The 12,220-nt window shown below is 49.0% G+C and overlaps 2 protein-coding genes across 2 annotated transcripts; both read left to right on the forward strand.

The window, feature by feature from the left end:
- Positions 1–2,299: 2,299 nt before the first annotated feature.
- On the forward strand, positions 2,300–4,335 carry GGS25DRAFT_337750 (methyltransferase-domain-containing protein). Its single transcript, XM_049257945.1, has 2 exons — positions 2,300–4,146; positions 4,201–4,335. The coding sequence occupies exon 1, from the start codon at positions 2,434–2,436 to the stop codon at positions 4,042–4,044; it is 1,611 nt and encodes a 536-aa protein (XP_049115915.1). The 5' UTR covers positions 2,300–2,433; the 3' UTR covers positions 4,045–4,146; positions 4,201–4,335.
- Positions 4,336–8,938: 4,603 nt separating this feature from the next.
- GGS25DRAFT_337858 (aromatic compound dioxygenase) lies at positions 8,939–11,300 on the forward strand. The gene is made up of 3 exons (XM_049257946.1): positions 8,939–9,589; positions 9,660–10,442; positions 10,543–11,300. Exons 1-3 carry the CDS (start codon positions 9,343–9,345, stop codon positions 10,698–10,700), a joined length of 1,188 nt encoding a protein of 395 aa, XP_049115916.1. The 5' UTR covers positions 8,939–9,342; the 3' UTR covers positions 10,701–11,300.
- The last annotated feature ends 920 nt before the right edge of the window (positions 11,301–12,220 follow it).

A 12,220-nucleotide genomic window follows, 5' to 3' on the forward strand; every position in this document is an offset into this window, starting at 1 on the left:
CTGCAATAATAGATCCAATCCTAGACTATAAAAACTGACCGTCATCCACTTACTCCAAGACTAGAGCATACCTAACTTGAGGCACATTTTGACCAGCTTGGATCCTTGGGAGTGTGCGGTGAGAATGTATGTAAATGGAAACGGAGATGGAAATGGAAGCCCGTAAGGTGCAAACCGACAAGGAAGACCCCGTACCAGTTGAAGAGTCAACAGGCCATACACAAACGGGTTTGTTCTTCAATTGGACTAGGTATCTAGGTAGGTATGGCTTCGTCGGCGACTAAGAAAATGCCCTCATATTTCTTACCACCCTATTCCTTGAGCTGAGCAAGCAAGTAGGTAGTAGGTAGGTAGTATGCAGTATGATTGCGGGAATGAAGCAGTCAAAATGCCGTAGTAGCCGTAACCGAATGCTGTATCCCCTGTATCGTATGGGATTTGCAGGTACTGTACGGGGATGGTAAGAATGGTAAGAATGGTAAGAGTGCTGCTAGATAGTACCTGGGTAGGTACCTATCAGATATCTACCTACCTTGTAGGTATATGTAGTAGGTATATGTAGTAGGGTCCGTGAAGCTGCATACAGCCACAGTCGCTCAAGTTACGGTAGATCGAAGTGCGACATCTGGTATGTGCGCGCAACTGGGCATCCACCCCCTGCAACTTGAGTCTCCCCCAGAAACTGACCTCGGAGAGCCAATCGCTGACACAGTTCACCCGTGATACCGAAAACGCACATCTTTTGCAGTAACGACAAATCGTCCTACATATAGGCCACTTCTTGTTGGCCGACCATCAAATTTGCACATCCAGACAGTTATAACAACATTTGAAGAGTAAGCTCGCTCGCTTGTGTAGCCAGCTGCACAAACGTCTCTGGCTTCTCACATGAGACCCGAGGCAGATGTGATATCCTAAAGAGCGTGTGGGAGAGACACCCGCCACCTTCAGATACCTATATGAGCCTGTGAGCAAAGATAATCCCACTCCTCAGAGATCAGAGGATTGTTTATGGCTTGAAGCTTTGATGCATGTTCGTGTTTCATTCCACGGCTTCGTGAAGTACGCGGCATAACATCATCAGGTCAACGTGCCGAGGGTAGTCAAGCCTTATCATGGGCCATTTTCAACGCAACTCGAAACTAGACACCAAACTTAGATTGCGTAAAGCAAAGAACGGGCATGGAAGCATTACCCGCGTGTCTCGGGAGGGCAGGTCTCAAGCCCTTTCCGGTTGACGCAGAAAGCGCATGGCAAAGCTGCTTGTGCAGCAGAAGTCGTCGAACATGACCACGACGATGAGCCGTACGTATACAACAACAGAGTCCAGGGCCTCGTTGCCACAGCAGAGACACTGTCTCGCAATGCAGGATATGTGATGCTTTATCCCGTGACCCCGCGCAGATGCAGAGTAAAGTACACCGGTGCGCCCCATCATGTCGACTCATTGCAATGATGTATTAAGTTAGACCGTTGAGGCTATTGATGCCTACCTAGGTAGGATGAAGCGGATAGGGACATGAACTCTTTAGCTGGGAAATCTGCGTTTACTGAAGCAGTGCGCAGGAGTATTCAATGTCACACTGCAGTGGTTAGAGAAAATAGGAAAATTGCGATATCGTCACCTACAGACTACAACCCATTCATTCTATCCAAATAGATGGACGAAGAAGTGTTAGTCAACTGATATCAGCCCCAGGAGGCATTGTCGTATGCTACCCAACTGTCGTGTGACAGTCGATCCCACGTAGAAAGCCCCGATCTTCCTTTTTCTTCCTCCTCCTTCTTCTTCTTAAAATGGGAGCTGGGTAGCCGTGTCGATTCGGTTTAAGATTCCTTCACCAGGACCATTGCCACACGATACCTGTCTATCCACATTGACCTATTACAATGTATCCGATAGGGTAGATTGAAAGATTGGGTGGCCGTTTGGGTGGCCGCCGTTAACAGATGTAATGAAACGACCAAATAAATCACAACAGGACTGAGTAGGTTCTAAACTCTAGTAGTATGTTGGAAAATGGACCTTGATGGTACTATTGAAGAATCAGATATTCAATGTTGCAGCGGCAATTATTTTAATTTCTTCTATGTACTTAGACGATTTGGATATTGACATGGAACTTTAACTACTAGGTAACTACAGCTTGACCATCTCACGTGATCATTCTATAGCGCTATGCGCTATGTATTGTGGATCACCCCGCTATACTCATAGGTACCTAGGTACCCTAACTAATCCCTGCAAAAAAGTTTCGTAGTACCTAGTATTCTTTTTTTCAACTTTCTTAAAGCTTAACGGACCTTTTTTTTTTTTTTCATCCATGGATATTTGTATTTACTAAAAGACATCAACTTTTTGCACGTTCACATTCACGTAAACCAAAGGAGCATTGCTATTAAAATTAGAATTGTTCTAAAACACTCTCAAATATGTTTGCGGTACCCGGTTGGGCAGTGTCTGCGGACACTCTAAAACCGGAGAAAGCAGTGGTGGCATCCAAACCAGCGGCGGCGGCAGCAGCGAAACCAACAGCAGCAGCCGACCAGGAAGATCCCAACCTGAAGAAGCGCAAGAGGCCATCTGGGCCAAACGTCAACGCTTCCAACGTTGCAGATCTTTATGAGCGGGTGATTGAAGGACGATCAGAGAAGCGGCCCAGGCCTGACAAGCGCCAGGGTGGTGGTAGTGAGGCAAACGGTTTCAGCGGCACGGATGGCAAACCAACAACAGACCGTCCGAAGAAAGTGACGTTGAAGGAGAAGAAGAAGCTATGGAAGGCGAGGCTTCTGCTGGAAAGTCAGGAGGCCGCTGATCAGGGCAAACCTACGGATGGCAGTAGTAAAAAGTCACCTGACACTGCACCGGCGAAGAACGAAAAGAACAAGAAGTCTTCGAAAGCCCCGGAAGGAAAAGACGCAGGAAAAGCCAGCCAGGTGTCTGCCCCTCCGGCACCAGCATCAAAATTGACGCCCTTACAAGCCGCGATGCGCGAAAAGCTCGTGTCGGCTCGGTTCCGCCATCTCAACGAGACGCTCTACACCAAACCATCCACCGAGGCGTTCGAGCTGTTCCAGGACTCCCCCGAGATGTTCCAGGAGTACCACGAGGGGTTCCGGCGGCAAGTCGAGGTGTGGCCGGAGAACCCCGTGGACGGGTACATCAAGGACATCAAGCTGCGGGGGCGGCAGAAGCCCCCCCAGCGATCCCGCAATAATAACGGGCCCACCCCCACCGGCGGCATCGCTCCCCTACCACGCACCAACTACGTCTGCACGCTCGCGGACCTGGGGTGCGGCGACGCCAAGCTGGCCGAGTCGCTGCAGTCCGAGAAGAAGAAGCTGAAGCTCGACATCCGCAGCTACGACCTGCAGAGCCCGAGCGCGCTCGTCACCAAAGCCGACATCGCCAACCTGCCCCTCGACGACGGCAGCGTCAACGTCGTCGTCTTCTGTCTCGCCCTCATGGGCACCAACTGGCTCGACTTCGTCGAGGAGGCCTACCGCATCCTGCACTGGAAGGGCGAGCTCTGGGTCGCCGAGATCAAGAGCCGCTTCGGCCCCCTCGGCGGCAAAAGCAACCGCAACGGCGCGCCCGTCGACCACAGCGTCGGAAACCGGCGAAAGGCCCCCCCACCAGGCGGAAGAAAGGGCAAATCCAAGGACGGAGAAGGGGGCGCCGGTGAGGAGAAAGAAGAAGCCGCGGCGCTGGCCGTCGAAGTCGACGGCGCCGACGACAAGCGCGACGAGACCGACGTCTCGGCCTTCGTCGAGGCGCTGCGCAGGCGCGGCTTCGTCCTGCAGGGCGACGTCGACCTGCAGAACAAGATGTTCGTCAAGATGCACTTCCTCAAGGCCGCCGCGCCCACCGTCGGGAAGTGCGTTGATCACACAAAGGAACCCCCTGCTCCTCCTGCTCGTGGGGCTGGGGCTGGGGCTGGGCATGGGCCGAGGAGGAATAATCCCGTCAAGTTCATCGATGCGGAGAGGAGTGCGCAGGACGAGAGCGCTATTTTGAAGCCTTGCGTGTATAAGCTGCGTTAATAATAACAATAATAATAGGGGTACTACGTAGCTAACAGGGAGGCATTTCTGTATCGTATGTATCTGAATGCTGTCCATACAAACCTAGGTACCCAGTATGTAGTAGGTAGGCACCTATTCATAATACCAAAGCTAGAAACATACCAACAGCAGCAGATAGACAAAACCCCTAGATAGAATCCTAGAAAATTCTAATGTGTAACGACTTAAAGTTCAGAACTTTCAATGTTCCTTTTTTATTTTTCCCTAATTTGTAGAGTGCAATTATATACCTAGCTCGATGATCTCTCTGTGAAACCCTCTTCTTCCAGGAGAAACAGTAATGCAAAGGTGTTTTCTATCATTATCCCATAATACGCCCTCTACTTGCTATGTCCCCATGTCGAAATTTGCTCTCAAAAGTCCGGGCTTGTATTGCTGCTGCTATGCTATGCTTTCCGCATCTTAACTAGCTAGGTAGGTAGGTAGATAGGTCTTTCGTATACCTAGTAAATACGGATGACAGGTTCGGTCTGTTGCCTAGGCGCCTAGTTGTTGAATAGCAGGGATGCGGCAAACTCGACGTTACCGCCGGTGGCTTCCAGGGCATTAATCGCGGCTTGTCGGTCCCACCCCAGAGACACCAGCGTGTTGATATCGTTCTCCGGAAATGTTCGCTGCGGAGGTTGGGCCTGAGGCTGTGGTGGGGGGGGACGAGCTATGGGAGCTGCTGGTCGTGATACAATAGGCGCAGAGGCAGAGGAAGGGCCTGCTGACGATGCCTGAGGGCCAGTGACAGCGCCAGATCTAGCACCAATGGTGGTGCCTCCGGGTCCCTGGACAGTTGGTTCTTGGTTGACCGCCTCTTCCGTCTCCTTCGGAATATCTGACTCGCCAAGGAAATCCACCTCTTCGCCTTGGATGATAAGTTTGCTTCGTACGAGGTCAATAACGGCCTGATGACCTTTAAGAATGTCCAACCCAATAAGTAGGTCTACTGACTTCCCTTCCATGACAGTGAAGGCTGCAGCGAGGTGCTTCGTGCCTAGCTGCAGCATGGTGTAATGCACTCGGCCTATGATATTGGCTGTCCCCACACCACGAGCTACTCCAGCAAATCGTCTGTCAACGAGGCGCATTATGTTGCATGCCTCAGCGCAAGTTGGCGACATGATAGTAGCCTGGGCACCAGAGTCAACTAGTGCCTTCACCTTTACGCCGTTTACCTTGACATCTACATAGAGAAGGTGTACGCGACCAAAAGCTATAGAGCATTATTTAGCAGTTGATTCAACTTTCGAAATCGGGGCCTATAGTTCTTACACTCTGGATTGTACTCCATGGCATTCTGGAGGTTCTCCATGACACCTTGTTGACGGATCATATCTTCAATCTTAGCCTGGGAATCAGGGTTGAACTCGTCATTGTTCAGAGCTTCGATTTCGCGCATACGCGCTCGGCGTGCCTCTTCCTGCTGATCTGCGCTTTGACGGAAGATCTGGGCAAATCTGGAGGGGTTCTCAAGGGCAGCAGCCAGCTGGGGGTTCGCCCTTTCTAATTCACTTCTCAGTCGAGCATCGCCAAGTACTTGCAGGCGGATTAACTCTGGATCTTGAGATAGGGCAGGGGCTTGTCTCCGCTGCGGCGGCTGCGGTTCGCGATGAGCAGGCGCAACGCCGGTGTTGCCCCTCATGTCCCGCACATGCAATGCCAGCATATCTCCATCAGAAATATTCAACTCTTGCAAGGTCTTAGAATTATCGGTAACGAGTTGGCCGTTGTGGTAGATGTTTTGTGAAGGGGAGGGTATGCCCTCAGCTTCGATGGAGCTTCGGAGGTCGCCCAGGGTCATATCGGGGGGGACATCGAGGTTTATGAGTTGAAGCTCTTGAGCCTCGACGTCCGGGTTGTTCACGTTTACGGTAATGTGCCTACAGTGAGCCTCGAAGTATTAGTTGATACCTGGGATGATGAATGTATGTATGGCTGGTTGTGGGGGTCAGCAAATCGTTTATGGCGAGGATGAGCTTACATTTTGATCAAGGATGACCTAGAACCTTGAATACCTAAGTGGTTGGCTTGAGTATGGATTGGGAAAGGGAAGGCTACTCTGCTAGCTTGAGTAGATTATCGCGATATGGCTTGTTGGAAAGAGTAGTTAGGTGGTAGTAGGTAGTATAGGTCAACGGTAATGGTAGCAGTTAGTAAGGGCGATGAGATGAAGGTGGGGGGGAAAGCCGCAGTTTGGATGGGAAGGTTCAAGGTTCAAGGTTGGCTACTAGGTTACTAGGTAGTGTAGTGGTAAGTATGTAAGGTTCAACGTTAGATACACGTTAGATACAAGTACTTAGCAGGTACTTACGAACCAAAGTAAAAGCGAGTGTGGTATCTAAATCGGCGATGGAGAAAATTCGGTGGAAAAAAAATTGATGGTGCAAAGAACCAAAAAAAAAGCGACGAACAGAAAAAAAATTCCATAGAAAAAAAAAGTTACTGTCTGCCTTGACGATGTAACACAGGCACATGCATTAACAGGAACAGCCAACTGAACTGATGGACGATGACGGACGAGGGGCGGTAGGTGATCCGTCGATGCGAGATGGTTATGTAAGGAATGTTAACTACTATGTACCTACTTTGTAGCGCCTGGGCATAACACATAAACGGTGCCAAATGTCAATTTTCTACAATTATAAATGTTTCCAACTACACTGTTAGTTATGTTGTAGTACTAGTAGGTACATGGAGCCCTAGATTTGGTACCTGATAGGAAAGCATCCTCCCATTATCAGTGACTAGCTACATAATATCTACATCATCTTTACCTTTAGGTACCTTCTTGATGTTCTTAAAGTTAAAACAGTCATAATATCTCCACTTTATTAGCTAGTACGTCCATCCATATATGTAAGCAAGTAGGGAGAAACCCCGTCCCGTAGAGCCCCGTAAAACCCCGCTAGCAAAAAAAGCCTAGGCCCTCAACGGCCCCCAACTTACCTCTCCAGCTGCCAGCTTTACCAGCTCCAACTTAAACTACGGCAATTGCCTTAATCAGCCCATAAGGCTGGGGCACCTTCTTTGAAGCTTGTCCAACAGTTGGCAAGTGACTTCCTTCTATGTTCTACATATGTAGTTAGTTATGTCCTGTCTAAGGTTAGTACTGTACAATACACTAAATGTTAGGTAAGTAACTAACTCCTAAGTTACCTAACCTTAGTAACCTAACCTAGGTACTACTAGTAGTAGACACGTGCCGTATCACGATTCCAGCCATTGCCCACCTAGATACGACTAATAGGGGGGAGAGGCACATTCAATGTTTTGTCAGAAAAGTCAATGTTTCATGTATATACCTACACAATATCGTCAAATCTCACCCTAAAGTCTCTTGTTGCTGACAGAGATCCTTCGAAGCACCCAGAAGAAATCTCTTATTCGCCGCTATGTTGCGGTAGTCTTGAGAGGCAAATACTCCTTAGCCCCTTTTCTCCTTTATCCTTCTTTTAGCCCAATAACCTTGATGCATCAATGCTAAGACAACGATAAGCTCAATGTTTTTTGTCATGATTGTCTTAATATATTCGGTGTCATTAAAAAATGAATATGCAGCAAGTGATGTACTGGGTGCTGTTATAGTAGTACTACAAGGTGTATATACGAAGTTATAGCACTCACATTACCTATTTTGATACCTCAGGTAAGGATATAATGAAGGGATTCGGCGACAGTTTTGGCTGGACTTTTAAGCATATACGAACTGACTAACCTGGGTACCTTACCTCATCTTTCGTTATCTAGTATGAGATCTCCGTCACTAACTTGAAAAGTGAGTGCCAAGGCATCAAACAGCAAGGCTTTGTGGTGCCAGTATATAGTTACTCTGAAAGCTGCTCTCTCCCCCCCTCTCTCAAACTAATACACTTGTGACTCTTGCGCGGTAATAAGCTGAGTATAGTCCCAACTTCGTGCATCGCCTATAAGTACCTATTTAGAAATGGAAGCTCGGTAGGTTGTATCTGAAACCCACGTGTTTGCTATATATAGTAATAGTAGCAGTAGAATAGGTGTAGTTACATACGTAGGTAGTTTAAGCTAATTTGTGTCATGTGCTTCAACAGTAGAGCTGCATTTGACGGCCCATAGCCGACAGTCCACAGTTCATAGCCTTACCCACCAAAGAAGGTGAGGCTCTTCAAATCATATCAGGTAGTGTTCAACTCTCCACCCCCAAAACACACTAGGTTATATACAACAATCCATATGGCTATGTAGTGAACCAAAATACTGATCTTCGTGGTATTCGTACTAAGCATACCTACTTCTTCCGCACCTTGTCCGCACCATTTTTGGCAAATGCAGATGGTAACTAACTACCTATAGTAGGCTAGTGAAATGATAGGTACGAAATACTGGGTATGGTTAGAAAAGATAAGCATTGAAGTGCTTGATAGGTAAGTTGTTTCTGTTGAATGTTTTCTGAGGATGTTGAATACGCTACCTACCATGACGGTGATAGTGTAATACTACTTGAAGAACGTACGTAGTCCAAATATAAAATATAAAACAAAAACAAGATTGAATTGAAAAATGTTTCTTATGCAGGTACTAAAAGGATAGAACCCAAATAAAAAGGGGGCGGAAAGGATCGTTAAGGTACTACGTACGCATGATAACTGCCGGGGCGGCGAGTATAGATCCATCAGATATCATGCTATGTGGGTCTGATTCGTCAACTGTCCACATCTGGTTACAAACCCTTCTGCTCTAGGTAGCTCTAAGAAATGTGACGAGGCTAGAATCGTCGAATCGTCCGAAGATTTTAAAAATATCGTCTTTCTCATTGGCGGATCGACCGACCAGGTCCCCCCTGAACCCGTAAATGCTTGTTCAAGAACAAGGCTCAGCTTCTTCCATATTCGCAATCTACAGGGGACGCGTAATGGTATTTCTAGAAACTAATGCCATTGTCTAGCGGGCACCAACAAAAACGTTCACCGCGAGGCGACAAGCATTGGTTGAATGGCTTCAAGGGACCAACGAGAGACACCGAGGCTTCCAGGCTTGGGTCGTAGTCGCCCAGAAGCATTACTCGCATTACGAATGATGATCCTTAATGGCCATTGGGTGGATCCAGTAGGAAGAAAGAATCAAGCATTATAGTAAACTTTCTGTTGATGAGCTTATAAGACACCCATCATGCCAGCTCAAGTCAAGATCTTCACTCACTTCCAACCCATCCTCCACTTAGCATTCACCTTCCATCCAGTCGTTTCTTGATACCCACAGATCGCTTATCCTTCCTGTATACCCATCGCCATCATGGTTGCTATCTCTCAACTCTGCCTCGCCGCTTTGGCAGGCTACGCTGTCGCCCACCCCGGCGAGCATCACGATGCAGGAAAGATGAAGCGCGAGCTCGTCGCTCGTGACCACGCCGCCAGGGTCGGTGCCCGATCTTTGGCATCGTGCTCTACCTCGGCCTCAGCCACCGCCCTGAACAAGCGATCCGTCCAGCGACGTGCCGAAGTCGTCAAGAACCTTCGCCAGAAGCGCAACATCCAGGCCCGTGAGTAACTATCCTGACTAACCTACCTTACAAGTATCTCATAAGTAGTGCTAACACACATTTTTTGCAGCCGCGAGAAAGAACAAGCGCACGCTCGCTGACCTCCAGGCATGGGAGGCTGTCAACCACAACATGTCTTCCACCTACGACTACAACATGTTCACCGCGATTGAGGAGGTCTTCAGCGCCAACACGAGCTGTATCCTGTCGCCCGAGATCACCGTGGGCCCCTACTACGTCGTGGGCGAGAAGATGCGCTCCAACGTCAAGGAGACGGAGTGGTGCGACGGCATCGACGTCTTCCTCGAGGTGCAGTACATCGACATCAACACGTGCGCGCCGATCCCCGCCGTCGCCGTCGACGTCTGGAACTGCAACGCCACGGGCGTCTACTCGGGCGTCGACGCCACCGGCCAGGCCGGCGTCAACTCCACCTTCCTCCGCGGCGTCCAGCTGACCGACGCCGACGGCGTCGCCAGCTTCGAGACCATCTTCCCGGGCCACTACAGCGGGCGCGCCGTGCACACGCACCTGCTGTCGCACAACAACGCGACCGTCATGCCCAACGGCACCATCTCCGTCTGGGACGCGCCCGTGAGCCACATCGGGCAGCTGTTCTGGCCCGAGGACCTGCGCGCCGAGGTCGCGGCCACGGCCCCCTACACCAGCAACACCGTCGAGCTGACGACCAACGACGGTGACATGTGGTCCATCCTCCAGGCCGACGAGTCCTACGACCCCTTCCCGCAGTGGGTCTACCTCGGCGACTCCATCGAGGACGGCCTGTTCGCCTGGATCCAGATCGGCATCAACGGCTCTGCTGACTACACCGAGGACGATTACTATTCCATTGGTAAGTTTTTTTTTTTTCTCATACATGTGACATGGCTTCTCGGTCGAGGAGCAAAAAAAAAAAAAAGGAAGGATCGATCGCTAACTCGTTCGTGTCACAGCTGCGTACTACGACGCTGAGGGTGGTCACTCGACCGGCAACTCCGTCGGTGGCGGCGGCGGCGGCAACGGAACTGCCCCCGGTGGAAACGGCACCATCCCGAGCGGATTCCCCAGCGGCTCCATGAGTGGTGGCCCTCCGGCTTCCACCAGCGCCTAGATCTGAGTGTTTGCTTGGCTGCATTTGCAGTCGTAAGAGGCGTCTCTTTCTAAGCACGTGGAGAGCCTGCTTGCTTTTTAGGGGGGGGGGGGAATACATCCCGTCTACGAACTGGTTTGGAAAAAAAAGAATTTTTTTACAAGATGGATGGCAATGCGAGGAGATATGGAGGCTAGTGTGTATATATTTTTTTGGCTTTCCTACGTTGGTGGTGGTGTACATACAGACGGGCATTTGCCAAGGTGGTTTGCATATTTTGAACTTTGGCACGTATATAAACAAAGTTGCGGAAGATACCATTTTCGTTCGTACATAACTTACTTGAAGGCCTTCAGTGAAAGTGAAACTTGTTGGTTGTTAGAAGGGTATACAGTTAGAGATTCTCCTAGGTCTTGGTCTGATTGCCCTCTGCGTGACGAAGGGATAGGGACAAGCAATTGCATACAATGTGGCCATTCATCAAACATCAGCCACAACTCAAGGAACTGAATCTATTAGATATCAGGCAATCGCAATAGGATACTTCATTTCTGTAGTGACTATGGGTAACAGGTACATGTCTTGGTAGTTATCTAACCTAGGGTAGGTAGGCTATTGTGGTTTGGCACTGCTGCCAAGGCGGAGAAGTTGCTTCTACATACCTCCCTAGTAGCTAGTACGACATAATTAGAACCCAGGGATTTTCACGGTGACCAGGTTCTCTACTTTCCTTCTTTTCTAAGATAGGTATTCCGGTCCTATGTTGGCTTCTCAGTTTGGCACTCCCGGGATCCTTCCCCAGCCAACTACGTAGGGCCGAGTAAATAACAAGATGCTGGAATAACCATGCTTTTCCTAGGTACACCTAACCTACATATGTAATTCAAATCATTCATTTACCAAGACCCAATAGCCTTTTTGCTTCCTCTGGCAGAATTACCTACCTACCTAGTCAGGTCATGTCGTTTCACGTAACTCGACAGTACGGCCGAAGAAACGGCCATACGGGGATCAGCCTTTTATTACTCGTTTTGTGGTGACGAGTTGAAAAAGATTCAAATCGAGCTAGACAGCTGCTTGCATGCTTTTCCCGTGTCCTTAATGCAACGCTTATGGCTTTTTTTTATTTTTTTGCGGAGTCCAACACGCGGTACTACTAAAGGAGTGGCTAATGTACCTACTTGCGAATTTAGTATGGTGAGGACGATTTAAGGGTAGGCTAGCATGCAATAGCATTGACAAAATATAGTCTTATACTGACATACCCCCACGGGGATAGAATTGCCTAGGCAAGTGACAAGGAGGTTGAATATAGTCCCAGAGCCTAGGGTCATGAACCGTATGTTGAAAAGTTCAGATATGTCAGTGGAAACCTAAAAGCTTCGAGTTTCCAAGAAAGGGATTACACACTTGCTTACGAAATGGCTTTCCTATGAGGTAAAGGAACCGCTAATACGATGGATATCACGTAAAAGGCGTCGGCGCCTCTTCTCCTCGGCTTCCCCTTAAATAGGGGTACTTGGTATTGGTGTTACACAAAG

The sequence above is a fragment of the Hypoxylon fragiforme genome (assembly GCF_022984875.1).
Source record: "Hypoxylon fragiforme strain CBS 206.31 chromosome Unknown GGS25scaffold_6, whole genome shotgun sequence".
Lineage (NCBI taxonomy): Eukaryota > Fungi > Ascomycota > Sordariomycetes > Xylariales > Hypoxylaceae > Hypoxylon > Hypoxylon fragiforme.